At 35.9% G+C, this 27,062-nt stretch overlaps 2 protein-coding genes across 2 annotated transcripts; one reads left to right on the top strand and one right to left on the bottom strand.

Annotated features, from left to right (window-relative positions):
- The first annotated feature begins 255 nt into the window (after positions 1 to 255).
- LOC123315988 lies at positions 256 to 9,983 on the top strand. Its single transcript, XM_044901899.1, has 7 exons — positions 256 to 494; positions 2,911 to 3,114; positions 3,192 to 3,478; positions 4,835 to 5,025; positions 5,627 to 6,587; positions 8,184 to 8,637; positions 9,679 to 9,983. The coding sequence occupies exons 1-7, from the start codon at positions 265 to 267 to the stop codon at positions 9,863 to 9,865; spliced, it is 2,514 nt and encodes an 837-aa protein (XP_044757834.1). The 5' UTR covers positions 256 to 264; the 3' UTR covers positions 9,866 to 9,983.
- Positions 9,984 to 10,025: 42 nt separating this feature from the next.
- On the bottom strand, positions 10,026 to 22,378 carry LOC123315987 (ATP-binding cassette sub-family C member 4-like). The gene is made up of 18 exons (XM_044901898.1): positions 22,102 to 22,378; positions 21,486 to 21,596; positions 20,736 to 20,870; positions 20,384 to 20,674; positions 17,758 to 17,764; positions 17,427 to 17,652; positions 16,455 to 16,611; positions 16,003 to 16,400; positions 13,646 to 14,157; positions 13,456 to 13,590; positions 13,191 to 13,399; positions 12,785 to 13,110; positions 12,501 to 12,731; positions 12,222 to 12,452; positions 10,999 to 11,288; positions 10,692 to 10,937; positions 10,480 to 10,640; positions 10,026 to 10,347 (listed from the first exon to the last, which is right to left on the bottom strand). Exons 1-18 carry the CDS (start codon positions 22,173 to 22,175, stop codon positions 10,080 to 10,082), a joined length of 4,008 nt encoding a protein of 1,335 aa, XP_044757833.1. The 5' UTR covers positions 22,176 to 22,378; the 3' UTR covers positions 10,026 to 10,079.
- Positions 22,379 to 27,062: the final 4,684 nt, after the last annotated feature.

Raw genomic sequence — 27,062 nt, 5'->3', positions numbered from 1 at the left:
TGATGTTGTGGAAAAATGCGATGGTTGATGAAATGGACCATCTTATCCAGAGGAATTCTGTAAATTATCCGTTAAAATTGAAACGAACGACCGAAACTAACAGATCTTATGCCGTTTTTCATAACGGAAGAACAAAGTAGTGTCATTATGCAACGACATTTCACGCTAAGTTTCCTATTAAGAAAATTTTTCAACCATATCAATACATGTCACACATCTTGCAACAATCTCATTGCGTGTAGAGACATCCTCAAAGGAAATACCATGAATTATTTTCAGGTTCTGTTGAATCTTATACTCGTATTCTGTTATTGTGTATGTGAAAATGTGATAGATGTCGATGATTTTCTTTCCCCCGACTATATGCCGACCACTTTGTTGATGTTGGAGAATCCAACTACTAATAAAACTGTGAAGTATCCAAATGCAACAACGGTTGTGACTGGATTTGAGGGAAGTTTAGATAAAGCTTTTATCACAATGGGTTATCACAGGTAAGGAACATTGTATGTATAAGAAAATTTGTCGAAAATAAATATTCACCCGAATAAAATTTCTCACTACTTTTTATGTGTTGAAGAATGACTTGTTGGTAGGTAGATAGGTACAAGGTGAGGAGTTGTGGATGAGTAGATGGGGGTATCTATTATTCGGCATTATGTTTCAGTTTTCAGGAGTCCAGCTGCAAATCTTTCAAAAATATGTAAATTTTTAAAAGAAGTCGGCCAGAGCTTAGAGCTAGGCAGTCTTGTCGAATTTTTCTAAATTTTTTAGACGAATTTTAAGGGGAAGTACTTAGTAGGTACATACGATTTGAAATCAAGACGATTGACATTGGTTGCTTTACAGATGCTATCCCAAATACGACTACGAAAATGTGTCATCTTTGAGCAATAGCCTGAATTATGTACTGAGTTAGTTGAAAAGTAGAAATTATCACGTGAGAGGTAATATTAGGAATATTGAATAATTTTCAGTTATTCCTGAATTTCAGCGTAATTTTGGCATATATCGCTATGAAAATCTTTGCATTATATAAACAATTGAATCGCCGATGTAACCCTGTCGTTATTATTATCGAAATATGTCGAAAAACCGTCGAAAAATGATTGTGAAAACAAGTTTTATTGACACTAAAGTTCAACTTTTTTTTCTCATAACAAAAAAAAACTAAATTGGAAAAAAAGAGACGGGGTAACATAAAGACGTCCTTTTTACTTCAATTTAAAAAAAATCAAGGCTTCACGTAAGAAATTGAAAGCGTAAATTAGGAACTAGTGAATGCCGTTTTTGAATGAGATTCTTGAGATATTACTTCCCCTTAAGTCGTTTGCAAGTAGAAGGATTTTTCATTCGATTTTTGAAGTTTTACGCCCATTTGCAACAGCCGAGAATTCTCTAGAGAATATACTCGTGAATTCATGCGCAATTCATGCTGCCGTTTTCTTACCAAAATTATGTAGAGAATTCTAGGCTGTTAAAAACGGGCTTTAGTCTACATGTCCCAAAACGTGAAGATCGGGGAGTTATTTATTTTTTCTTTTATCAATGGATAAAATGAAAGATATCGATTTGATGATTTGAAGTGCCGATTGTACAATCACTATTTCTTAATTGTGAGTTATTGAGAAGCTATACATTATTATTAGTTTCCTCATAACGCTTTTCATTCCTTTGATTATAATATCATTTATATAATCGAAGGAAAAGTAATTATTTCGAAAAAATATCTTAATGCTGAAAACCCTCTTGGCTCCACACGAGGATACAATTTTCAAGTTTCTCGTATCTCCCTATTACGCACATATACGCCAGTAGGTAATAGTAGAGGGAGGGCAAAATTCGATGGTATTGAATGGTAGCTCTGTAACCGTAAGAGCTAGTGAAAAATGGATAGCACGTTGCAGACTTCGATTTTCAAATGGTCAAAACAGCATCATCTTTTGTTTTCTAGTTATGAGTGAAAAGTCTTTTCGTAAAGTTTCAGTGATATCGAGGAATGTAGAGGAGTGGCGTAATCAAAGATTTTTTTAGCCCTCGCGGTGGGCCTAGGCCGCAGCTCGGGCCTTCGGTCCTCCAGTTCGCTTATGCCGTTGCTCGGGCCTTCGGCCCTCGCGGTTCGCCTAGACCCTCTTTTTTAATCATTTTTATGGTTCTTATCCTTTTAGTATATTGATGTTGACTAGTAATCCCGTAGATCTACCTTTTTTGGTACATTCACCTTTTAGGTAAATTCACCTTTTAGGGCTGATTCGCCTCGGAAGTGGCTTGGACCTGTATATAGCCCGTCCCCGGTTCACTAAAGGGCTTCGTGCGACACCCCTTTTTCAGAACGTTTCGCAATTTTTGCTGTCAACAGCAAAAACCGCCGAAATTGAAAAAATTCAGTTGAAAATCGATAAATGTGATGAATAACCGATACGAAGAAAGATTTGTGTGCACTTTTGTGAAAATTAAACCTCAAGAAAATTGAAAAAATTCTCCAAATATTCTCTGTATGTGGGAGCGCCCACCAAAGTAGCGTAGCACTGACATGGCACAAACATGACAAGAGCGATGCATAATTCTCAGATTTGAACTGAAAACGACATATTTCACGCAACTGACACTTCACTCAGATGTGTGATATCTGAGAATTTTGCATCGCCTTTGCCATGTATGTGCCATGTCAGTGCTACGCTACTTTGGTGGGCGCTACCCCTATGGCAGAATGTTTTCGCCAGATGAAGCTCGAATTTTGAAAGAATCAGCATAACGTTATTTCACAGCCAAGTATATGAGTCTCATTCTGAGGAAATAATCAGATAGTTAAGGTTAAATTTTGAATCTGAATAATACTAGCTTTACTTTTTGTTTGTTTTCGATACGGGTATATTCCATAAAGAAAGTTCATCTCGACAACACTTTCAGGCATATGATGAACGAATATTTATGCCGAAACTATATAGCTGAGCAAATAGTACAGGATATGTCAATGTCCAAGATTAACAAAAGGATGGGTGTGATAAGCCACGGCCCTGGCATGAATACTCTACAATCTACTGAATCCAAATCGACACAGACTGGGCTCCTAGAGGACGAAGGATCTTCGAATTATAAGGACTGGCTTTCCAAGTGAGTGACACCTTTGATATTGCATTGATATAAGAAGGAAGAAACTGTTTATAATGAGAGAGTTATGTGTGTTTCAGGAGCACAACTTTGGAGGATATATATAAACATTATGATATGGGGAAAAGGTCTGATGTTGTTAAAGAGGGTGAGGTAAAGGATGATGAAGAATTTGACGAGCAAGTAATTGGTTACGGCTACACGTATCAACCTAAACCCAGTCCGTCACCATCGAAACTGGGACATAGTGCGGAAGGCATCTATGTTCCTTCTGGGGGAGGGGGATATCCACATCCACATCCGCACCCATCGAGCAGCGGTGCTGGGTATTTTGGAGGGTCAAGCTTTGGGGGGCATTCTGGTGGAGGTGAGTTGTTTTATTATTATGCCCCATTTGCACCATTTCCATAGAACAAAACTATTGATAACAATAAAGAATGATCACGCCTTAACAAGGAGGCAATGAATACAATAATAAGAATAAATTCGAATGCATACCACCCGCTGGTATGAATGTCAACAAGTGTTACAATCCGAATTGAACTAGCCAATTTGCGATCGTCTGGAGAACTGAATGGAGAACGTTCCACCGAAGAAGAGCAGATGCTGACCATGGTTGCGGTCTCATTTGACCTCGTCCGAGCAACACAGCTCCTTCTCTGATGGAAACACGTTTGGAATTGATGGACCCTAATTAAATATTCTGGTAGTCGCTTCTGAGTATTATCGAGTAGAACTCGAGCCATGCAGTATGAAACGAGATCCGATTCAATCCCCTCAGATCGAAACCCAGACGAAGACAATGGCATATGTCCCATATTTCCTCTAATCACCCTACCCTTCTACCTGCTACCCTGCTTATTGCAGGCAACATTCGTGTAAATAATTGAGAAGGAGTGATCATTCTTCATTATTTTACCTCTGGCATCATTTCTGTAGTGAACTGAACGTGCTTCCACCTTCTCAATTCCTTAGAACTATGTTTTCTGCAATAAGCAGGCCAGCGTACTGATTTAGAGGAAAAATGGGACATCTCGTTTAATACTGCATGGCGCTGAATTACTACTCGATAATACTCAGAAGCAACTACCAGTATTTAATTAGGGTCCATCGATTCCAAACGTTTTTCAATCGGAGAAGGAGCTGTGTTGCTCTGACGAAGTCAAATGAGATTGAAACCATGGTCAGAATCTGCTCTTCTTCGGTTGTACGTTCTCCATTTGGCTGTTCTCACGATGGCAAACTGGCTAGTTCAATTCAGATCGTAAAACTTGTTAATATTCATTTCTGAATTAATTTCAATTTCAATATTCACATTACTTCTTGCTCTGGAATTAACAAACTCCCCATAGTCGAGCTATTGGATATTCTGAATGAAACACAAAACAATAACTTCCCTTGTAGAAATATCACATTTAACACGTGGAGTTTATGTATAGGTTGGACAAAATTCGTTGTCTACTGAGGAGATCTCGAGAACTATAGCAGCTAGAAGAAAACGGATGACACATTCTCGAGCTCTTTTTCGGAGAAACGAAGAATGGTCAAAACCACAGCCTCCTACGATACTTCGAGATCCTCCCAGTAGACAACATTTTGCCCACCTGTACCTTAAGGTTTCAAATTGATTAATCCGTAGTATAATATTCTTCCTGGAATATATAGTTATGCTTTAGTTTATGCAATTTTTTTATGGTTGAGGATTATTTTCGAATGATTTCAGGCTCTTATGGAGGAGGTCATCACCCAATCATCCATGAACAAGTTATCCATGTTCCTAAGCATCATCACCATGTGAAGTACGTCGATAAGAAAGAAGGCCTAACAGAACTTTTCGAGATTGCTCTGACAGCTTTAGCCTTCCTTTCTTTTGGAATGTTCATAGTCCACGTCGTTATGTGCATATCTATGACAGTGAGTTCAGTTGAAACATTTAATTGAAGAATATTTCAGACCGGATAACTTAGCAACTTTTGCTGATTCTTCCAGCAGCTTAGTCAGCCATAGTTTACTGACGTGGACATAGGGTGATGAATGCGACTCGATCTAATTGGAAGATGGCGTTATCCTGATCGCCATCTGCCCATTAAATTGGCTGGCCCCTTCCTCAGGTATTAGTTCTGAGTAACGCTGCCTGAACCGACTCCAACTGTTGAAGATCATTTGAAAAAATTGATGTACTGAATGTTTCCGTTATATTGAACAATGTGCTGATATGGCTACCGCACTGTTAACCCCGTCAGGGGTGGCTCCAAATGAATTCAAATGAATAATTTGGTATTTACATGGAATATCGTATTTGGGGCCGTGTGCACCGACTTATTTAAGGCAAGATTAACGTTTATACTGGATGATTTCTCCGATTTCTATAGCAGTTACCATAGCAATCACCAAATTAACGTTAATCCTGTCTTAAATAAGACGGTGCACTCGGGTTTTAGGGATTCAAACTATGTGTTTTGCGGAATTAGTCTTCAGTGACTCATCAACTATCTTCTCTAAATCTTTTTTTCAGACTAATACCACCACAACAGCTATGGGAATGATGATGCCCACCAATACAGGTAACACCGAATCATCAACTAGTGGAATGGATCAAGGAGGTGGTGGAGAGCTGCCAGGTGGTGAAGGAGATGGAATGATGGACATAGCAGGGGATATGGCTGATCAAAATATGGGTGATGGAGCGACAGGGGGAGAAGATGCTGGAGGTGGTGGTGATATGGGGGATGGTGTTGATATGGGGGAGGGAGGTGATATAGGGGGCGGTGGTGATGATATGGGAGGTGGTGGTATGGAAGTAGAGCCAGAAGTTGGAGATGAAATGGGAGGAGGTGAAACTGTTGGTGATGATATGGAAGGAGGCGATACGGGCGGGGAAGATATGGGAGGAGAAGACATGGGAGGGGGAGATACGGGAGGGGAAGATATGGGAGGGGAAGATATGGGAGGGACTGAAATGGGAGGTGATGACGCTGGTGGAGAAGGTACTGGTGGACAAGATATGATGACAGATGAGATGGGTACAGACGACATTGGTGGAGATAATATGGGGGGTGTTGATATGGGGGATAACCCAGGGGATAATAATGAGGCTGGGTCAACCGATACAGGAGGTGATGATATGGCCGATAACGACGCCGGACTAGATGATTCTGGAAACGGTGATGGAATGACTGATGTTGATAACGGTGATCAACCAGTTGATCCAGAGGGTGGTAGTGAAAACGGCATGAGTGGTGGTGGTGAGAATGAAAATGGTGAAGGAGAAATCGGAGGAGATGGTGGTGGTATAAGCGATGATAATTCGGATATTGACAGTGAAAGAATTAAAGATTTATTTTTCTTGAATGGCGATTTTCGATCTCAATTATTGCGGAAGAAATTATTGGATAGACTTGGTGATACACAATCTAATGAACAAAGGAGTATGTTGATTACGAAAAACGGTTTCTATGATATCAAGACCAAAAAAGGTAAAATATTCAGGAAAACTTTCGAATAGTACTTAGTAAATAGCTTTTCATATGCAAAAAAATTATCTATTTATTTAGAACCTGAAAATGCTCATTGGATTGAAGAATATAAATGAATTATCAAGAAAAAAATCACATATGTTGATTGAAAATGAGTACCACGATGAAACTCATGTTTGGAAAACACAATCTTTTGCATTGATTGCTGTTTATTACCATTCTTCTTTTATAGGACTCATACCATTTTTGTATATAATTCAATAACACTTTTTTGACTTTCCTGAAGTTCCAATGAAGGAGATCATTATGAGGTAAAGTGAAACACAATGCTCATCAATTCTGATATCAACTTTCCAGTAAGCGTTTCGAGGTTTTCTATAATTTGCTAGTATTTTGTTCTTGAGAAGCTTCTTTATTTAGAACGACACTTTAACACTAAAGTTGGATTTTATCGTTTTGTTTATGTTTATATATTCAACTTGAGAAAAATGATGTGGTACAAGCTAAGAAATATCCTTAGGCACTTAGGTAACATCAAATTTCAAAGTTGAATAGCACGTTGAGCGTCACAGCGGTCCATAGGGACCGCTGATAGTCTTACTTGTGGGACCACAGCGGTCCGTAGGGACCGCTGTTTTGGAGTTTACGAGTACTTTTTAGTAGTATTTTTTTTCGAATTTTTATTCGAAAAAAATTGAACAGGTGTTATTATGGTTATAATAAGGAGATTGGACTCGACAAATTTCACTTGTACCGAATCTGCTGTGAGTTTCTATTTTTCTGGGGACCAGAGCGGTCCAGTGGGACCGCTCATCAATATTCTTGATATCAGGCGATATTGCACTTTTAGGGAAAATCTGATCGAAGGGATTATCTATATGATATAAGAGCAGAACAAAATATCGACACAAAAAATTTGGCCCCACAAGAAAATATATCGATATTTCGATGGCGCTCAACGTGATAGCCTACGATGAATATTTTGTGGTGAGTGTTGTTGTGAGTGGTCGTGAGAATATTCTTACTTCCTCAATATTCCTATGCTTTACCATCCAAAGAGCATTCCATTGATAAAACTAGTGTGCATTGAGGACAATTACTTCGAAAGATCTAGTGCAACTCTATAGTTTTGCCAAAGGAATTAACTATTTTTTATATGACTCGACATCTGCAATGAGCTTGAAATGAAATAAACTACCTAAAAATCGATATCCAATTTTAGAAGGAAATAGTCGACGGAAAAAAGCGCCTAGAAGAATATTTTGATGAAAAATGTATAGTACTTATATATAGGAATGCTTGATTTGCATGATAATTTTTTTTCCATAATCATAAAAGAAAACATCAACAACGAATCCAGAAAGAATTTAGTGAATAACAAAGAAGAGTATGATCAATCTGGGAATAATTCTCAAAACTTTTTTTAGTCTTGTTACCCTATGGCAATATATTCACTGAAATTTGTTGCCAAGTTATTTATGAATTTATGTTTTTGCCTTTCTGTTCTGTGAATTAGGTGACAAATTTCGAGTCTTGTCTGAGCGAATTGTGTCATATATATTTCATTTTGATCCAAAAACTTGTTTGACTCTTCAGGAACTGGTACTGGTACTGGCACTGCTACTGGTACTGGAGGAGGAGGTACGTCTACAGGCGGTACATCTACGGGTGGTACATCGACAGGGGGAACAGCAACAGGAGGCACATCAACTGGCGGAGGAACAGCTACAGGAAGTAGGATACATGATGATGATGGCATCATAGTAGAAACGGAAGAAGCTGTCGAAGTACCCGTAGGACCAGCATTCGATGGAATGGGAAGTTATAGCAACATGCAATACAGAAACAGGAGGGATGTGCCTGCAGCAAAAGTTGTAGATCCTAATAATTATGCCTTGAACGAGTTAGCTAGAAGAGTTCTTATTTCGATAGAGGCAGCTACATTAGCAAATCTCGACAATGGAGTTTGTTTGAGAAAAACATTATGCGAAAACAACAGATACTCAAGGCAATTGGTAGATACTAATAAAATTTGGATTCCCGTTTGGAGGTGAGAATAGTGAACAGTATTTACAACTTCTTAGTCCACTTCACCTTTTGTAGATCCTAATAGTTTGTATAAAAACTTTACTTAATCTAAAGGAACTTTATTTTTGCAAATTTATTTATAGAATGATTCTATAAAATTTGGCCGTAGATAATGTATATGCATGATCAGAATCTTCCTACTGTCCGAAAGACTATTGCCTATTTAATTACAAACTTAGCGAGTAAGATTTGATGCAGCTCTCTAAATATATCCCCTGAGTAGCAACTTTTATTTTTTCTCTTAGAAACCAGAAAACTGACAGAAATGTAATTGAGCAGACATTCTATGTCCAGAAGGCAATCAAAAAGAAATTTGGTGGTGTTCCCAGATAATTATTGCAAGTTTTAGCCCCCACTAAAATTTGTTTCGCAAGAAACTTTTCTCCTTACTCATATTATAGTACTGAATAATTAATTCTTGATAACTCGATTCATTTTGAATAAGGTCCCCCAAAATTTCTTGTTGAAAGTAATAGTTTTTAGGAAAAAAAAAATTATTTGCAGGTTCGGGCGTAACTCGTATAGGCTGGAATTATCTTCGAACTTACCTTTTAGGTAGATATCATGCTAACATTATAGGGGGAACACCACTAAATTATTTCCCGTTGTCTTCTCGCTCCCATAGAATGTCTACTCAATTTTATTTCTGTCATTTTTCTGGTTTCCAAGAAAATGATTGATTTTCAAGTATAATCTTCATGGAGCTCTATCTGAGCAGAACAGCTGTAAATACATAATTTAATATAAAATACCCACACTATATTTTGACAATGAATCACCACTCAACATTTTCATCAATTATATATTCACAAGCTGTATAATATAGTAGTTGAAGGAATGAGGTTGAAATTACAAAAACCTCGAAATTTCCAAAAAAAAGAATTAATTATAATCAAGACAGCCATCATATGAACATTTTCGAAAAGTTTGCATTTCTATTATAAGCCTCGGAAGATTTGAATTCTGTGAATTCTTGTTCAAGAAATCCAATTATTATTTGCAGCTTTGGGATGAGTTGGTTGACCAGTAGGCTTGGTATAGATGCTCAGCCTTCTACATCTATGTTGGACAGTCTGAAAGCTTCGATATTAGGACTTGGAAAAGCAAAATGTGAAATACTGTACCAGAATTGTGATTTACAAAGAAGACGACGAAAATCTAGAAAAATAATAAGAAAACCTAGCAGTTGAATCGATAAAGAGAAGATTGTTAAAACCAATAAAAGTTATCTTTCGAATGATTTTTATTTTTGCATTGAGAGCTGGAATGTCACAACACCTTTAACGGCTTCAGTCGCAGTCATCTTGTGCATAGCAGCGCCATAAGAAATGAAAAAAAAAACAAAACAAAGACGAGTTTTCCATTTATTCAAAAACTCTTGATTTGATTGACTTTATGTTTATATCAGCTTTGCTCTTTACTGTTGTAGTGATCCTTGGCTATCCTTTTCAATTCAGTTTCCATTACGGTACCACTTTTGGCTACCATTTTACTGAAGAGACTTGCAGGATCCTGTAACAACTCATTGGGAGTTGCAAATTCATGTACCCTACCAGTTTCCATAACAATGACTCTGTCTGAATCCATAATAGTGTTGAGTCTGTGAGCCACTGTCAAAACTGTACAGTGCTTGAAATTCTTTCTGATGGACTTCTGGATAAGGGCATCAGTTCTGAGAAAGAAAACGGTTTAGAAGCATTTCTTTATATAACCGTGAACAGACATGGCCAAAAATATAATTGAAAAATCTATTCAATAAATGCTTATATTCTTAAGTTTTTTTTAGTTCATTACTTTTACTCACGTTGGATCAACATTCGCTGTAGCTTCATCCATAACCAAAATCTTATTGTCCCTTATAATTGCTCGAGCCAGACAAATTAGTTGTCGTTGACCAACACTGAAGTTAGAACCACCTTCCGAGACATTCATATCCAGGTTTTCTATTGCATGTCGAAGTTCCACCTATAATGAAATGATAAAATAACTGAAATATTTGGTAATATATCAACTCACGCAATACAATGCTTGCCACAAGGTTTGATCATCCCATTTGCCGAAGGGATCTAGGTTGTAACGAATGCTACCAGAAAAAAGTACGGGTTCTTGAGGTATAACCGAGATTCCAGTTCTCAAATCAACCAGACCTACTTTCATTATATCTACTCCATCAATTTCGATAGAACCTTCGATTGAGATAAGCCTAAATAAGGCTGATATGAGACTGGATTTCCCTGCTCCTGTTCTTCCAACTATGCCAATCTTAAAAATGGAGTTAGAGTAAAGGTTTAACCATTATACGTGATGTACTTTAGATGCACACCTTTTCTCCTGGTTCAATTTCGATATTTACATCTTTGAGCACTGGTTGCTCTCCCAAACTGAGTGTTGAGTTAACATTAACGAACTTAATGCCACCGGCTTGAGGCCAGAATGGAGGTGGTTTGCAAATTGATTCAAAGGGACCCTCTTTGTCCAGCTTAGTATACTTGAGAACACGCTCAACACTAGTCATATGGGTAGCAACATCCGCAGTATTTCTTGCTCCCAATTGTAATACTCCAATTATGATCAGACTTTGCGACACTATCAGTCCAACATCTCCACTTAAGGCTACAAAAAAATTATGATCACATTTGGCACTACCTACATGTAGGTACATAAAAAGTGAGAGAGAGAAGGATATACGAAAAATAATGTGGAATGTTGTACACACATCAATAGGGAAAGGGTATATTGTGAACGTATTCATTCATTTTTATAGGACCATTCCAATTAACAAAAATTAAAATCCTTGATTACTACAGCTTTAAATGAGAAAAATCAAAAGGTTTTATGTGTGTAAATTTGGCCAAGAACTTTGCTACATTGGAAATTTTTTTTGTGCTGAATTATGCAAGGTTTGTGCTGCTTCGTACTTTTGCAATTTTGAAGAAAATCTTGCTAATTTTCCGACGAATGAAGATTTCGGAGGAAAGTTGGGCCAGTTGTTTCGTTTTTCTTTGTCGAAAATTGTTTCATATAGTTGTGCTTCATTTGTGCTGCCTTGTACCGTTCAGATTTTCAGAAGAAACTTTCAACTATTCTTTCAAATGCCGGAATTCAGAAAAATCAGAAGATTGTTAGAAAATCAAAGCATTAACAGGTTTGAAATTCACTGTTGCAAATCAAACCCTCCGAAGAAAACAGCTTTCGCATTCCTAAATTATGGGAAGCCTGTTTCAATGATAGTGTTGCCAAAATTAAACTTTCAGAAAAGACTATCATCAGTTGCATGAACTCGATGGGCGATGTCTAAGAAAGATGTTATTATTATTTGTGACACCATTTTTTTGTATCAAGAGCGCGAGTCAGAGCTTATGAAGAGAATTCATGCGTATTGAAAAAAAAACCCATTTTGGTATATTCTGATAAAAAGGTTTGTACCATCAAATGTTTGACGATTAGGCTTTTGGTGTGCAAAGAGGAAATATCAAAATTACATTGCTTCTGAGAAATATTTTCTATTCAGTGTGACTTACTCTAATAAATACCAAACACGCCTACCTTTAGCATCGAAGAGAGACTGAAATGTTAATATGAACAGAAAAACTATCGTGATTGTGTTCAGGAAAAATCCAAATGCATCGAAGAGCACCAACAGCAAGTACCATGTTGCGGTATGCTGATCTTGTAGTGTATCAAATTCTCGTTTTAGAACTTCTTCAGCATTCGCTGATCTTATTGTGGTTATACCGTTCAAAGTTGCAGCTACATAGGAGAATACTGGACCTTTAGCTGAAAGAAAATTGTTTAATTTCCAACTCGTACTAAAGAAATTCCTACCTTTTCCTTCCAATCTTTTCACATCTTGCGCACCCTTAAGGAATACCTTCCTGAACCAAAAGACGAAAACTCCTATGACTACAGTCGGTATTGCCATCCATGGAGACTTAATGATTACAAGTGTTGAGATTCCAATACCGATGAGGATGACTTGCACCGAAAGTAAAGTGACACTTGGAAGCTGCTCATCAATTGCACCCATATCTTTGGAAAACCTGTTCAGGATTTTGCCTACAACAGCCGTAATTTATATATTTTTCACATGATGCTCAAAAAGTAGAAACCTGATGATGTGGTGTCATAAAATTTCATCTTGACTTGCATTATGTTGAGGAACATCAAATTGTGCAGATGTTCCGAAGACTTCATACATATTTTATAGAAAAATATTGATCTCCAAACGGTGAGTACGACTCCACATATGATTAGAGTTGTGTAGACCTGGATGTAAAGATCTTCATTCAAGGTGTTGGGAATCCAAGACCATACAGTGTCTACTAATGTGTTATTCATAGTGTTATTAGGGTTTAGATGGACTGCCGATTGATTATATGAGTTCAATGTCAGTAACGATAGGTTTTCCTTTTTGGATTGATCCATATTATTGGTCCTTAAAACAAGAGATATTTTAAATCGGAGTAATTGATATTTTGGAAAGTTTCTTAATGAATTGTTGCAAAAAATATTCACCAGAATGTAATCCAGAGATCGGATCCGATGCAGAAACTTTGTGCCGTCAAGAAGAGAAACATTTCAAAAAGAAGAATAATCGTACTAGCTCCAGCTCTATAGTAATCCTTGTAGACTGAAAATGAAATCAGGCCCTTTTTGATCAGTTCTTGTGTTTCTCTAGTCTTAATTTCTTCTTCTTCCTCTTTTTCATTTTCATAATTCAACGACTGCATTGAATTCCAATTTTAGAATACTTAACTCGACAAGAATTATTTGAACTTACCTCTAAAGATAACATCGACTCAGCTTTTTCTTCTAAAAGTTTATTTTCCTTCAGTTCAACATTGCTGGTCTGTCTTATGATATTCAGCTCGTTTTTGGAGAGTTCGTTGGGTTTCAGGAATTTTTCTACTTTTCCCTGTAAAAGAAGTAATACCCAATCATATTGTTCAATTCTATATTACTGAACGTACTTCCTTGAAGATCAAAACGACATCTGCGTGACTCAAAAATTCAATGTGGTGGGTTACAACAATCCTCGTTTTTCCCTGAAGGAACTCCAAGATGCATTTTTCCACTATACGCTTAGCAACGTGAGGGTCAACTGCTGACAAGGGGTCATCCAATAGGTAGATATCAGCTTCACGGTAAACACATCGAGCTAAGCCTACCCTAGCTCTCTGTCCTCCACTCAAAGTCATACCTCTTTCACCGATGGTGGTGTTATCACCATGGAGGAAATTCTGAAGGTCTCTTTTCAGAGCGCATGCTTCCACGACGTTCTCGTATCTTTCTTTGTGAAATGGCTGACCGAAGAGAATATTACTCCTGATATCCGAGCCAAAAATCCACGATTCTTGGGAAGCGTACGACATCGTTCCTCCAACATCTATTTTTCCAGACGTTATCGGTATCTCCCGTAGGAGTGTCAAAAGGATCGAGCTTTTTCCAGATCCTACGCTACCAACGATGCAGCAGAAGCTACCTATGATGGATTTTTATCATTTAGCAATTGATTAAACAATTCAGGTTCAATTAATCTGTTTCGTTTACATCATTTTTGAATAGTTTGCTGACGGATATTTCGCGAGATATGAAAGATTTAAGAAATACATATTTAGGCAAGAAAAAAATCTGCCAGGGATCGCAGTGTTACAGACGGCTATTTCTAGGCGAGGCATAATATAATGTATACCGAAGATTATAGAGTAGAAAGATAGGAAACGACCTCATATCTCTAGTAGTAAAAACCGACTACATTTTGATCAGTGAAAACACGCTTGACAATGAGATGTCGCTGAAAACGCACTGTCAATACACTAATACAGTGACTCTATCAAACACAGTGGCGACAATTGGAAATTTAGCAAGAATATGGCGGCTTAGAAGCACATATTTCAATGCTATGATCTCTAATTCGGAATGCGGATTGGCTCACGTCACGTCATGTGACCAAATCCGCCATATTCTTGCTAAAACGATGAAAAACGAGACCACAATTGTCGCCACTGTGTTTGATAGAGTCACTGTAACTGTCAATAAAGAAAAACTTCCTAATAACAGTTTTCTGTTTTATAATTGTGGGGCGCGAAATTCGAATTCTATTCCTTGTAAATTTCAATATCCACTTTGTTTAGATCAGAAAACAAACATCCTGAGCAACAAAACAAAAGAATGGTTTTGTTTTGTGATCAGAATGTTAGTTTTCATCTGAAAATTGTTTGGAATCAATTGATATCAATGAAAGACGCTTTTTGATATGCTATATTTATATTTGCAATTTATAAAAAATTCACAGAAATTGAAATTATGGACAATAAATAAAAAGCTTTAACTAAGGACACAAAAGTATATGGTGATGTGCTAAACTTCGAAGGTGTTATTTCTGTGCAATAGGTTGTCTTGAATTAATACACATAGCTGAATTTGTAAAATATACAAACAGAATATCAGAAATCAATATGTATATCAATATACCATGTACCTATAAGGGTCATAATTTCCCCTTTATATACCGTTCATTCAAGGGATGATTTCTGCATACAACAATTGACGTGGATGAACAGTTCTTAATTGACCTGCAGTAAAATGTTCACTGCACATGGTGCAGTCAGTAGTGTTTGTGGAAGTCATTGTCTTAACGCCCTAAAAATTTTATCCACTTCGGAACACCGAAAATTAGAATCAATGAATGAAGGATTCACATGTTACCCGTTTTAATGCTTACGCTTCCATTTTCCATAGTTGAGTAAAAACTTAGTCTCGGAAAATCCATTTTATTATTCGATCCACAGTTCTTCACCATTCAATAATTTTCGAAGAATATTATGGTGTTTTCACCAAGAAATAAGATGAAAAAATTCGATAATCAGCAAATTGAACGAGCTTGATAAATAAAAAGCGTACGAGATTCAAAACCTCTTTGATGGACATCTGAAATCTTACATAATTTTATGTTTCTACAAATGGCACTGAAATTAATATTTTAATCAGCCTAGCGTCTTGAAAACACGGTTGACACACTTCGCTTTAGTCGCCTCGTTTCCCATCGTTCTATTCTATAACCTTTGGTGTATACTAGCATTTCACAATAAAATATTACGCGAGCAAAGCCGCGTGTTCGAGCTAGTCTTTTATGAAAATATAAACGAAGCGATAAGAATGTCTGACACCTTGTTTGATACTGGATTTTCCTGACAAATATAACACCATGATTTTATGTGAATGGAAATGTAAGATTACTTATCTCAAGAGAAAAAGTTATCGCATAAAAATACATTTTCAAAATTATTTGATTGGATGTATTCAATCCATTTGTCTCAATGCTCACCTGGTTTGATCTCGAAAGACACATCAATCAAGGTTTCAATATTCTCCAACCATCTAGCATTGACATTTGCTAGCTTGACAGATCCAGTCGGACACGTACTTCCAGAACTATTCGCTATGTCATGTCTTTCTTCTTTGGACAGGAATTTCTCTATCCTGTTAATCGAAGCCTTCGCTTCGGCGTATGCCGAAAGAGCCATCGGGAACATGATGCAAACAACTAATTGCAGAAAATTGATGGCTTGCGACATTGCGAATACTAGACTTCCTGTCAGTTCGTTTCCTGTGAGAACATAGGTTATAACGATGATGTAGAGGGACACCCTCTCCGTGAAAACTTGGACAGACGTTGAGCAAGCTTTGATATAGGACGTTTTGGTTATGAGCAGTAGTTCGCTTCTGAAAAGTCGAAAACCAATATTTGAATGGTTCGAACGTGTAATTTTCACCTACTTTCTGAGCTGGGCGACCATGCTTTCGAATGGTTTCTCCCAGGCGTACATCTTGATCATTTGTATTCCGGATATAATCTCGTTCATTAGTTTCATTCTGCTATCCGTTCTTGAAGCGATTTCCATTCGTAATTTTCCCTGCAATCTAGAAAAATAACCTGAAATTAAAAAAATTGCCAAACTTTGATCCTAGTCATTTGAAAGTTATCTGGAATATGAATTTTTGAAATAGAAAAGAGTTATGCCAAAAGATATGAACATAATAGGTATTATTGGTGTCGTCTACCATCTTTGCTGTGGAGAAGGGAATTCAATCTTGGATTGTTGGCTGCTGGGTGCCGCTGGAGTATTCTAATAGTGTAGAATTTTCCAGCATTTAATATAGCCGCGAAGTTTCGTATCGGTTCTCGTCGAGGTTAGAGTTGTGTTGCTCTGAAGAGATCTAATAAGATTGAAATCATGGTCAGCATCTATTCTTCCTCGATGAGACATTCTTCCTTTCGGCACCCTCAGTGTTGCTCAGCTAGTTACGATATTTCGCCGGTTGATATGCGCCTGAATATCATTATGCTATCTTATCCTTGGTTGTTCATCAACTGTCCATTGATTTATTTGCCTTTCAAATGACTTATTGTCTTTTTGGGCTTCCAAGCACTTCATAAAAACACCGCTTAGTGCTTAGTAGGTGCTTCGACTTCTAAGGCAAGTTTAGTGCTAGATTTAAGAATAGTTAGTTGACTTTTCAGAAACTGAACATTTTAATTCCCGAATACATTGAAAAAGGAGCAATTGTTAAGAAAAGATCATAATTTGACACAAGAATGATTTTCTGCATGAAAACAGCTCGACAAACCGTTGTGGAGCTGTCTATCTAGTACTGATTGTCTGCTAAAGCTTCACACAACTGGGCATTAGAATCAATTACTAGCAACAGGAATCACTGTTCAAGTTCAAAACCACAAACTTCGTTTACCTTGAACGGGAACAGCCTGTAACACCATAGCACCAATTCCAACGAAAGCTACCGCACCAACAAAGTCATACATAACGTAGGTACCAATTACTGCTTGAATTGGCATTATCCAGATGAAATGAAATAATGATGCTGCAAAATCGAACCTGTTCACATCGTTCGACAAAAGGTTGACCAGCATTCCTACGTCGGTATCGACCAACGATGTTTTGTTCAGTTTGAGGACCTGTAATATTTTCGAAATAAAAAATTATATATGTATAGTGTGTTCCATTGAAAGATTCAAGAGCTGTAGAAAAGGTTCGCTGACTGTTCAGGTGATTCTGAATACCTCATAGCTCATGGATTTAAGGGTTTTGAAATACATCGTGTTTTATAAACTTTGTTCATATCGCGCCATTTGCATGATCTCTCTAGGAACTGATTGATTAGGGTTTTAGAATGATGGATCAATATGGTTGCAGTTCTGAAAGGCTGAAGACTAGCTAATAGCTATACAAGGTGAGTCTCTGACTCGTACAAATATTTTAACAGTATATTCTTGAGGTTGCAAGAAACACTTTTTTCCATTACCATTTTTTTCTAATCGGCTCGGTTCAAAAGTCGCAGGCTGTTGAAAAATCATAAAAAAAATGTTATGGTTAGTTCTATCTCACAAACGGTTTCATCGAATGAAATGAATTTCGGAAATTTCATTTATTCGATGAATTTTTTTCGAACACAAGATCCCAGTGAACACAGGACATCCATCGGACATCCATTGGACATTCATACGAGGTCCATAATTAGTACACATGGACATAGACATCCTTTGGACATGCATTTATGGACGTATTTTGGATAAACAATATTGGATATCCATTGTACACTCATTCATGGACGTACTAAGGATTTAATGATCTGTTCTTAATTATTGAAGTATTTTGTTAGATGAAATAAAGATATCCATATCTTGCCGAATATCAATTATTCTTCTATTCTATTTTTTATTTAGTGTCAAACCCTCATACTCAATGACGATAAATAAGGAATAATCTACCAAGTACCCTGAATAGCTTTGGTAGATCTGAGGTTGGCATTACTGGCGGTCAGCGGATGCAGGAATGTGACAGTACCTATGTCAATCGTTCATTATTGTTGAAGATTGACAAAGAGTAACGTATTAAGTTTTTATTCATTCATCCAGCCGCTTAAGAATTTCTTGTTTAGTGTGTTGTTGTGTTGCAATCACCAAATAAAAAAGTGGCTTGGAAAAGCTAAGGAAAGGAGTAAACACGAGAAGAAAAAATGACTTTTTAGAATGTACTTTTGGTAACGGAGAGTGTGGTATTTTAGTTTGTTTTCAATTTTATATACTTGGTTTACATTATATGTTTTTTTATATGAATCGATTTTTATTTCATAAATGGGTTCATTCAATGTGTCCATATGGGAATTGGACATTTTGTTAAGACCTGGACGAACATTGGATATTTGGTGGACATTGCCTGGACAGCTTATGGAGATTAACTGATCCTTTTAATGGATGTAAACTGAGCTGGTTATTGACGTCATATCGACTTCGAATGAACCAATTCATTCAACTGATTCAGCGTCTATATGAGGTTCATAACTAGCCCAGTCTTCATCTAAAAATGTCCAGTTAATATCCAGCAGCTGTCCAGGCAACGTCCGGCAAAGGACGTCCAATGGATGTCCGAATTGCATGATTTGGATATCCATTGGACATCCATCGGATGTCCTTGTGTTTACTGGGATATCACTGACTTCTTCCAGTTTTCTCATTATGACCTTTGCGTTCCATAAAAATACCGTAAATTCAAAGAACTCAACTCTTGAAATTAAGTTGGACGCTATCTTATGATTACTTGAACGTTTTGTAAAATGAAAGTATTCTTCATATTTTCTCGTAATTTGATATTCAAAAATTGAAAATTATCTGTCATATTTGAAAAATTGGGTACTTTGACTGAATACAACTCTGTTTAAAAGATCGACAAATGTGAAGTTAGAATGTAGCTAGTTACTCTGAAGGTAATTTTGTTTTTCCAGGGGTGGCATAGCTCATTATGAAAACTGTGAATGGTTATTTCTTTTTATCCGGGCCAAATCGGAAAAAATGGTATAGGAAAAGTGTTTCTTTTGTCCACCTCAATAATGAACTGAAAACTGAAATATTAGTACGAATCAAAGACTCACCTTGTATAGCTATAGCTATATAATCTTCATCGGCGGAGATTTATGTTTAATAAGTATCATGAAACTCGAATGTCTATACCATCTACGAACGAGCTCGAGCTTGATTCAAAGAAGTTCACAAATATAATAATTATATGAAGAATTCATATAATCTGGAAATATTTGTAGTAAAATCCCTGAAACTAATCAAAGGCTACTTGGAGCTCAAAATTTATAGTAAGAGTAGTGAAAATTTTACGAAATGTTTTTTTCTTGCATGAATAGTATGAAATAAAATTGAGGATAGTATGAACTTCAGCAGAAACAATAGACACAAAAGTGAACACATAAATATAAATTAGTAGTAAGAGTTCACCTGCTTTACTCTGAAGGCGTGATCCTTTTACTATAAATATGGTGTTTTAGCTAGTGAGAACCTTCTGTTCAAAAATGTGAATTGCAATATTGAATTGAATTGAATTGAAAATTTTAGTCAGTAGATTTTTAACTTCGAAAATCAACTTATACTTTTTCATTTTTCAAGAAGCAGCGGCTCATGTGTGAATCGCTTTACAGATTACGTAGTGTATTAACTGTCAAAAAAAATGCATTTACGAATGAATAAAAGAGGAACGCATCAATCAACATGGACTTGCTAGATCAGTCTGAAGGGATTGCTGACCTTTTAAGAATGGTCTATTCAGAATCACCTCATTGACTTGTGTCCACAGTAGAAGTACTGAACTCGCCTAATTACATAAATACCTCATAGCCATCACTTCAAAAATCCATTCGAAAGCCTCAATATCGAATTGACTGGCTGCGTGATCTCTGAAATTGAGTTTGGTGATGGTAAAAGACAACTTACTTTTCTATAAATGAGAGAACAGCAGGCCACTCGAACTCTCATTCCTAGCCTCTTGGTGTAGAGGTTTCCTTGATGAGCCAGGAGGCAGTTGAGGAAATTCATAGAGATCAGAGTGACTCCTAAGTAACAACCCTTACGTATATTCCGCGGAACTTCGTTGAAGATCGCAATGAATTCCGAAAGGATCAATGGCATGAAATATCTGTTGAGGAAATTTTGTTCTGAATATTGAAAGTTGAATAAACTCGAGTTTGTCAACTTACGAATAAATGACAATTCTCAACATTATAACGATTCCAACTATGGAGAAGGGCTTCCAAAATGTGTTCCTGATCGCGGTCAATAAGCTTGGTTTAGTGTTCTTGAATCTTGATTCTGTTATAACCTCCTTCCAGTTTCTATAGAATGATTAGAACAGTAAATAAACGCAGAAAGAGGAAAATGAGTGGCCAGTGTAGTTCCTTCCTAGGATTGAATGAACTGAAGAATCCTAATATCAAACAGCTTACCTTGTGAGTAAGGCTCAACTAAAACATACTTTTGCCTAGATACTTGGAATTTTTCGAATTCTCTTGGTTGCAATATCAAGTTCATTTTAAACACAATATTGTTCCATTTTCGCAATAATTCCAATTATTAAGGACTATAAACTATTACACGAGTATTGAATTCAAATTTTTATAGATCAAAAGCTAACGCATTTAAAGCTATACTGTGGAGGGAATTCAATAGTGTAGCATTCGGGGTGAGATTTGAGCACATGTGACTGTTCTGAAACATCAGCAAACATAATACATTAGGTAGTGTTTTTCCGAAAATGTCAACCACTGAATTCAATTCAAGATCTTATTTATATTTTTGGGGTTGCATTCGATGCCCTAATATTTGAAGGTTTTCACCCCGTTTTTGTTGCATACAAGATGGTAATGCTCTCGTTTTTGGAAACAAGAGTGGAATTTCATTAAACTATGGTATTTTACGTGGTGTTTCAAGCGGGCATATATCGTACTTACCTTTCTAATTCATTCGCCAAATACTCACTCTTATCAGAATTCAGAGTATTGTAGACGTCTTTCATTCCCAGATTGTTGGAGTACCCATGTTTGAAGAAGGGAATTACCCACCTGGTGGATAAGATGATTTCAAGTAAAAACATAAATATTCTCGATTCCCTCATACTGAAATTTTTATTCTCAATACGACGAGTTTTTGGAATCAAAACAAGATTTTTACCATCACATATTATTTAGATGTTTAATCAAATATTTGATTCATTGCTTTTCAATATTTAAAATACTTCTAACTAAATCGACTTACTCCAAATTTTTTCGATAATGAAAGAAACCTCAATAATAGCATCAGGTTATTAGGGTTTGTTTTTATTGGAAATTTGATTTGAACTTTTCTCCCTTATGAACTTACTCCAGAACTGACTTCGATTTATTCGAAGTTCAATAGTTTTCTTCAACCTTATATGCATTTATATGTACGAATGAAGTGAACAGGAAACTTGGCAATGTGAAATATTCGAGACATCAGAACCATCTGTGATATTTGAATTTCGAATTACTATTCTGATAAAGCTATTTAAAATTCGTCACCTGTATATGTAATTGTAATTCTACTCACCAAAAAAAAAGTTTGGACAAGGGATTCGCATTGTTTTCTGGACTAGGGTTGCAGTATTTCTTCGACGTATCCATAGTTGGAGCGAAAAATTTCTAACAAATAAACAAGGATTTCACTTCACTCTTCATTAACCTATTCTTCATTCTTCACAACTGGTGTCGTTGACCTGAAACGAATATTCAGTAGTTCTATTCAATTATGTCATAAACGCATAATGGATCTCATGCCACAAATTGTTCTGAGGCTAATATGTAATATATTATAAGATATTATGAAGCCAGATAAATACTGTGATGTATTATTTTTGATACAGACAACCATTATCTGTTTGCTATTTATTTGTTTGCACGTAGGAGAAGCTGATAATGGATAACGATGTGTATACGAAACTCCAACCGATTCATAGGAAAATCATCAAAGCAGAATGAAAAAGCTTATAATCTCTCTCTCATAGGCAATATTCATAATGTTACAGAAACGAAAGCCATATTATAAAAACTGTTGGGATTCATGGATAATTTGGTATATCGCACATCCTTATTTCCATTGGTCTTCCCAAGTTGATTCAGTTCCTTTGACTTGGAGGATGATAAAATTAATTTTTTCTTGTCTCCCCATAACGATTCAAAAACTCCCGGTTTGTTTTGAGAAAAATTAAACCTTTTCTACGGACTTAAAAATATTGAATATATTCGAAATTCCCAATCTCATTTACATATTTGGCGAAAGCGAAAAACCCTGAAGAAAAAAGTGCATTATTTGTCTTTCTACTCAAATTTTCATGGAAGGCATGCCTTCCATGGCGCAAATTCAGACTTCAATCAAGTCTTCGGCAATACAAAGCATAATTAGCATTTGTGGATATGACGAACATCGTTAATGACGAATAAGCATATCAGTAGTAGATGAAAAATACAATAATTTCTCATAGTATTTCGAACATTCCTCTGATGCACTTCCAATTTAAATTCAGTTCAACTTACGGAAAATCTAGCTGCTTTCCAGGAAAATTAGGAGGCATCCGAAGTTGGATGTAACTGAAAGTAATAAAATTTCGAAACATCAGAAATTTTGATCAATCAATAGATGTCACGGGAGATGTGAGGTGAATTTGAGCATAGAAATTAGGTAAATTGAGGGATGCATACAGTTAAAAATATTATTTGTGTCAATGTGCTTATCACCAACGATCTCAGATATGAATGTGGAAGTCAACAGTGAGTAAACTAGTTGAGAGTTGAGTTGAATTTTATTTTCGTCTGATGCGGGTTGAATTTTACTTACAAGTGGAGTAGGTAAATGACTATCTCAACATCGCAATAGCTGTTAGGTTGTAGTTTCCATATACGTATGCATTTTTAATACAAAAGCTATCTGAGAGATATAAAAATGATTACAGATTTGTTTGTTAGAATGTCATTGAGTAATTTTAGAAGATACATCCCCCAACTTCTGATAAAAATTTATGGACATATTTCCAATTATCACATTATTGGATAGGAAAGGTAAGAGAAAAAAATGTGTATTTTGTGATGTATATATTATACAAGGTGTATCAAGTTCGAGAGCCTATTAGACGTTTCTGGAGAACTGGATCTATTTGAAATCTGAAAATTTGGATTAGATATTGTTCGACATTATCTACTGAGCTAAAATCGGGGCTAAAATATTCTTGAAGCCTATTAACACTTTCAGTTATACATGGAATGAAAGTAAATTTTTCCAAAATTTTTTTTTTATTTTTTCTTTTCTGATATGATTTGAACAGAAATATATTCGAAATTTAATGCTCTATCATATCAGAAACGAAAAAAAAATTTATTTCCATTCCCTGTATAACTGAAAGTGCTCACGCTTCAAGAATATTCAAGCTCAGTAGATAGAGAAAAATTAACTTTATTGATAATAAAAAATCATCAAATGGCTATCGACCGAAGTCTTCCTGCTAATTACATTTATAATTTATTAATTGTATCCATTGTATAAAAAAAAAAGTTATTCCAATGATATTAGATGTTCATAAATTGGTAGTGCTGGTAGTTTGGCCTTTGGTGGGCTCTCTGTGTCATATTGGTGCAGTAGTGGTGTTATTATAGTGCTCAGTAGATAATGTGGAACAATATCATAATCTCAATTTTCAGATTTCAAGTAGGTCCAGTTCTCCAGAAACGTCTAATAGGCCCTCGAACTTGGTACACCCTGTAGACTGCGAATCTATAACGTGGAATGAATTCATTAAATCGAAGACGGTTTTTCTATTGTTAATTTGCTCGGGCAGGTTCATTAGTAGTTTAAATTGCATTATTTTTTATGTAAGAAGATGTTATACAGCGTGTCCCAAATTTGAGAAATGACGTCATCGATGATTTTTTAATAGCAATACAATTTTCACGAGTATTTTCAAAGGGTATATCAGGTTATATATGCTTGCCAAATATCAAATTTTTATTTCTCGTTGGTGAAAAAATATTTGAGAACCAATTCGAAAATTAAGGAATCTGATTCAACTCGATGCAGTGTCCATTCAAATTGGAAAAACAAAATGTATATCAGAATCCACTAGTCATAAATCTACATATTGGGTTGTGATCTTCTAGATGCCTTCCATGAAAAATGAAAATGTGCGTAGGTAGAGCTTTCCATAAATTTCTGCAATAATCAGATGATTTTCTTTCGGGAATCTGCCCTCTAATAATTTTCAACTGAACTCATTATACTTTTGGATCGGTGGAAAGAAGTTCGCTGTTTTTGCCTACGAAGATTTCTCCAAACGTTCGGATCAACTAGAACCAACAAATTTGAGTTTATCTGGTGCCACTAGATGGCATCTCAACTATTGATTTATGTACAGACTGAACGTCTTCGAATATGGGTTTAAAGGAAGTCTCCTCGTAGTTTCTGACGTGGAGTTTTTCATAAAATTCCTTCATTTCTGGACAGCCTGTATAGTGCATTAATTCACCCTCAGCTTCTTTACAATACTATCTACAATAATTGCAGAGATTTTGTAATTTTGAATATTCTGCAATATTCGGAAGCCCTTTTCTAACGTTTTCTTTCTACTACTGCGTTTTCCATTTTCCTTATTCGTGACAGTAACAGGTCATAAGATAATATGAGATTTTCTGTTTATAATTATCATTATTGTAACTTAAATGTAAATAGTTATGAATGTAAGACTTTTCATTTCATTCTGGAACTAGAAATTATTCATCGATTTTAATTATGAACTAGAATATTTCCATTGGTACTACTACTAACAATTCATCGTTTTTTATATTTTGTATCAAAAAATTTTCAATACAGATGTCAATTCTGAAAATTCTATTCTATTTTTCTATTGATCTAAGATTTTGATGCCAATTCTTGCCAAAGCTACTTAGTTGAAATAAGATCTCGAAGGTTAAGATGAATATACAGGGTGTTTCCTAATTGAATGTCAATATTTATGGGGGTGATTTTTGGGCGCATTTCAGGAAAAAAACTTCATATGAACATAACTCCTAAACGTCTTACCTTAAATAAGACGCAAAGAACTGAATTTAAAGACTGATGAACTGTTACACGAAATAATGACAACCGCCTTGACAACAGAAATATCAAATTCTTGGCCACAGACCACTACGATAAGTAACAATTCTTCCTTATTTACATACATGATGCAATTTATTTCAATGCAGAGAAACGATTGAAAAAAATCAAGTGATCAACTTTGATAAGAACTGATTGGGAATTTCAGAAAGAATTTTTATTTCAGGAAAAATCTGTGGCGTACCATCAATGTCAGCCAAAATAGGTAGGTAAAATTACGTACGAACGCCGCTGGTGGAAATTAAAAAAAAAAGTGATACATTAAAAAATGCCTCTTGATTAATAGTGCATGTATGGCAAATTTCATTAAAATATCTGAAGTGGTATTGTAGATATTAATAATAAATGATTTATTTTTGAAAACATTACCACCCTGTATCTCGAAAGGTAAGACATTTAGGACATATGTTCAAGTTTTTTTCTCAAAATGGGCCCAAAAATCACCCCTATAAATATTGACATTCTATTAGGAAACACCCTGTATTGTAACTTTTCCACTCCCTCATTTTGTGCCCAGAAAACTTCACTCTAGACTACTCTAGAGCATGAGGGAGTACAAGAAAATAACTGAATTATGGAAAAAATCGAAGCATACTCATTCACAGCAGTGATGGATATGGAAATATGAAGTATATCCTCTGTCATGGGAAATAAATTAAGTATTCAGTGCACTTAATAAGGATGGATGAACTACGTTAACAAACGGAGTGACTGATGAGCGTGCATATGGGTTATGAAGTATGTCGCGTGAGATTGCAGTTTTTGGATGATTTGCTTCATCTCCGTAGCTGTTGAAAAATTCAATAATTTTTGTTGATGAAATTTCGTTGACAGGTGGATGAAATTAATTCCTTGTGAAGGATTGATTTATATCATTGAATAATAAAAGATAACAACCACTTAAATAGAATCAGTAGATCAAAGACTTTTTTTGTTGTTGTAAGTGTGCTCGGAAAGGCCGAAAAGAATGTAAAATTGCGCTATTTAATTTTAAGGTGGGAAAATGTTCTACACTGCGCAAAAAAATTAACGCACATTCTGAAAATCTCAATTTTAATGAAAGTTAACTCTACATTGACTTCATAACTTATTTTTTATGTTCTCTCGGGAAGGTTTTAACGAAACAAGACACATTTAATGGAAGAAAAATTCAGGATTTCACCGAATCTTATGTGAAAGAAGAGAAATGAACAATTTTCAAAATACTGAAATACTGATAAGTGATTTAATACTTGGTTTTTCCACCCCTTGCGTTAATTACAGCTCGGCAACGACGGTTCATACTCAAAATGAGTGATCTTAAAATGTTCTGATCTAATCCTTCCCAGATTTCTCCGAGTTGGATTCCTTAGTCATTGAGAGTAGCTGGA

This window comes from Coccinella septempunctata, chromosome 6 (genome assembly GCF_907165205.1).
Source record: "Coccinella septempunctata chromosome 6, icCocSept1.1, whole genome shotgun sequence".
NCBI lineage: Eukaryota > Metazoa > Arthropoda > Insecta > Coleoptera > Coccinellidae > Coccinella > Coccinella septempunctata.
Note: the sequence above shows the minus strand (reverse complement) of the source record. Positions and strands in the feature narration are given on the sequence as shown.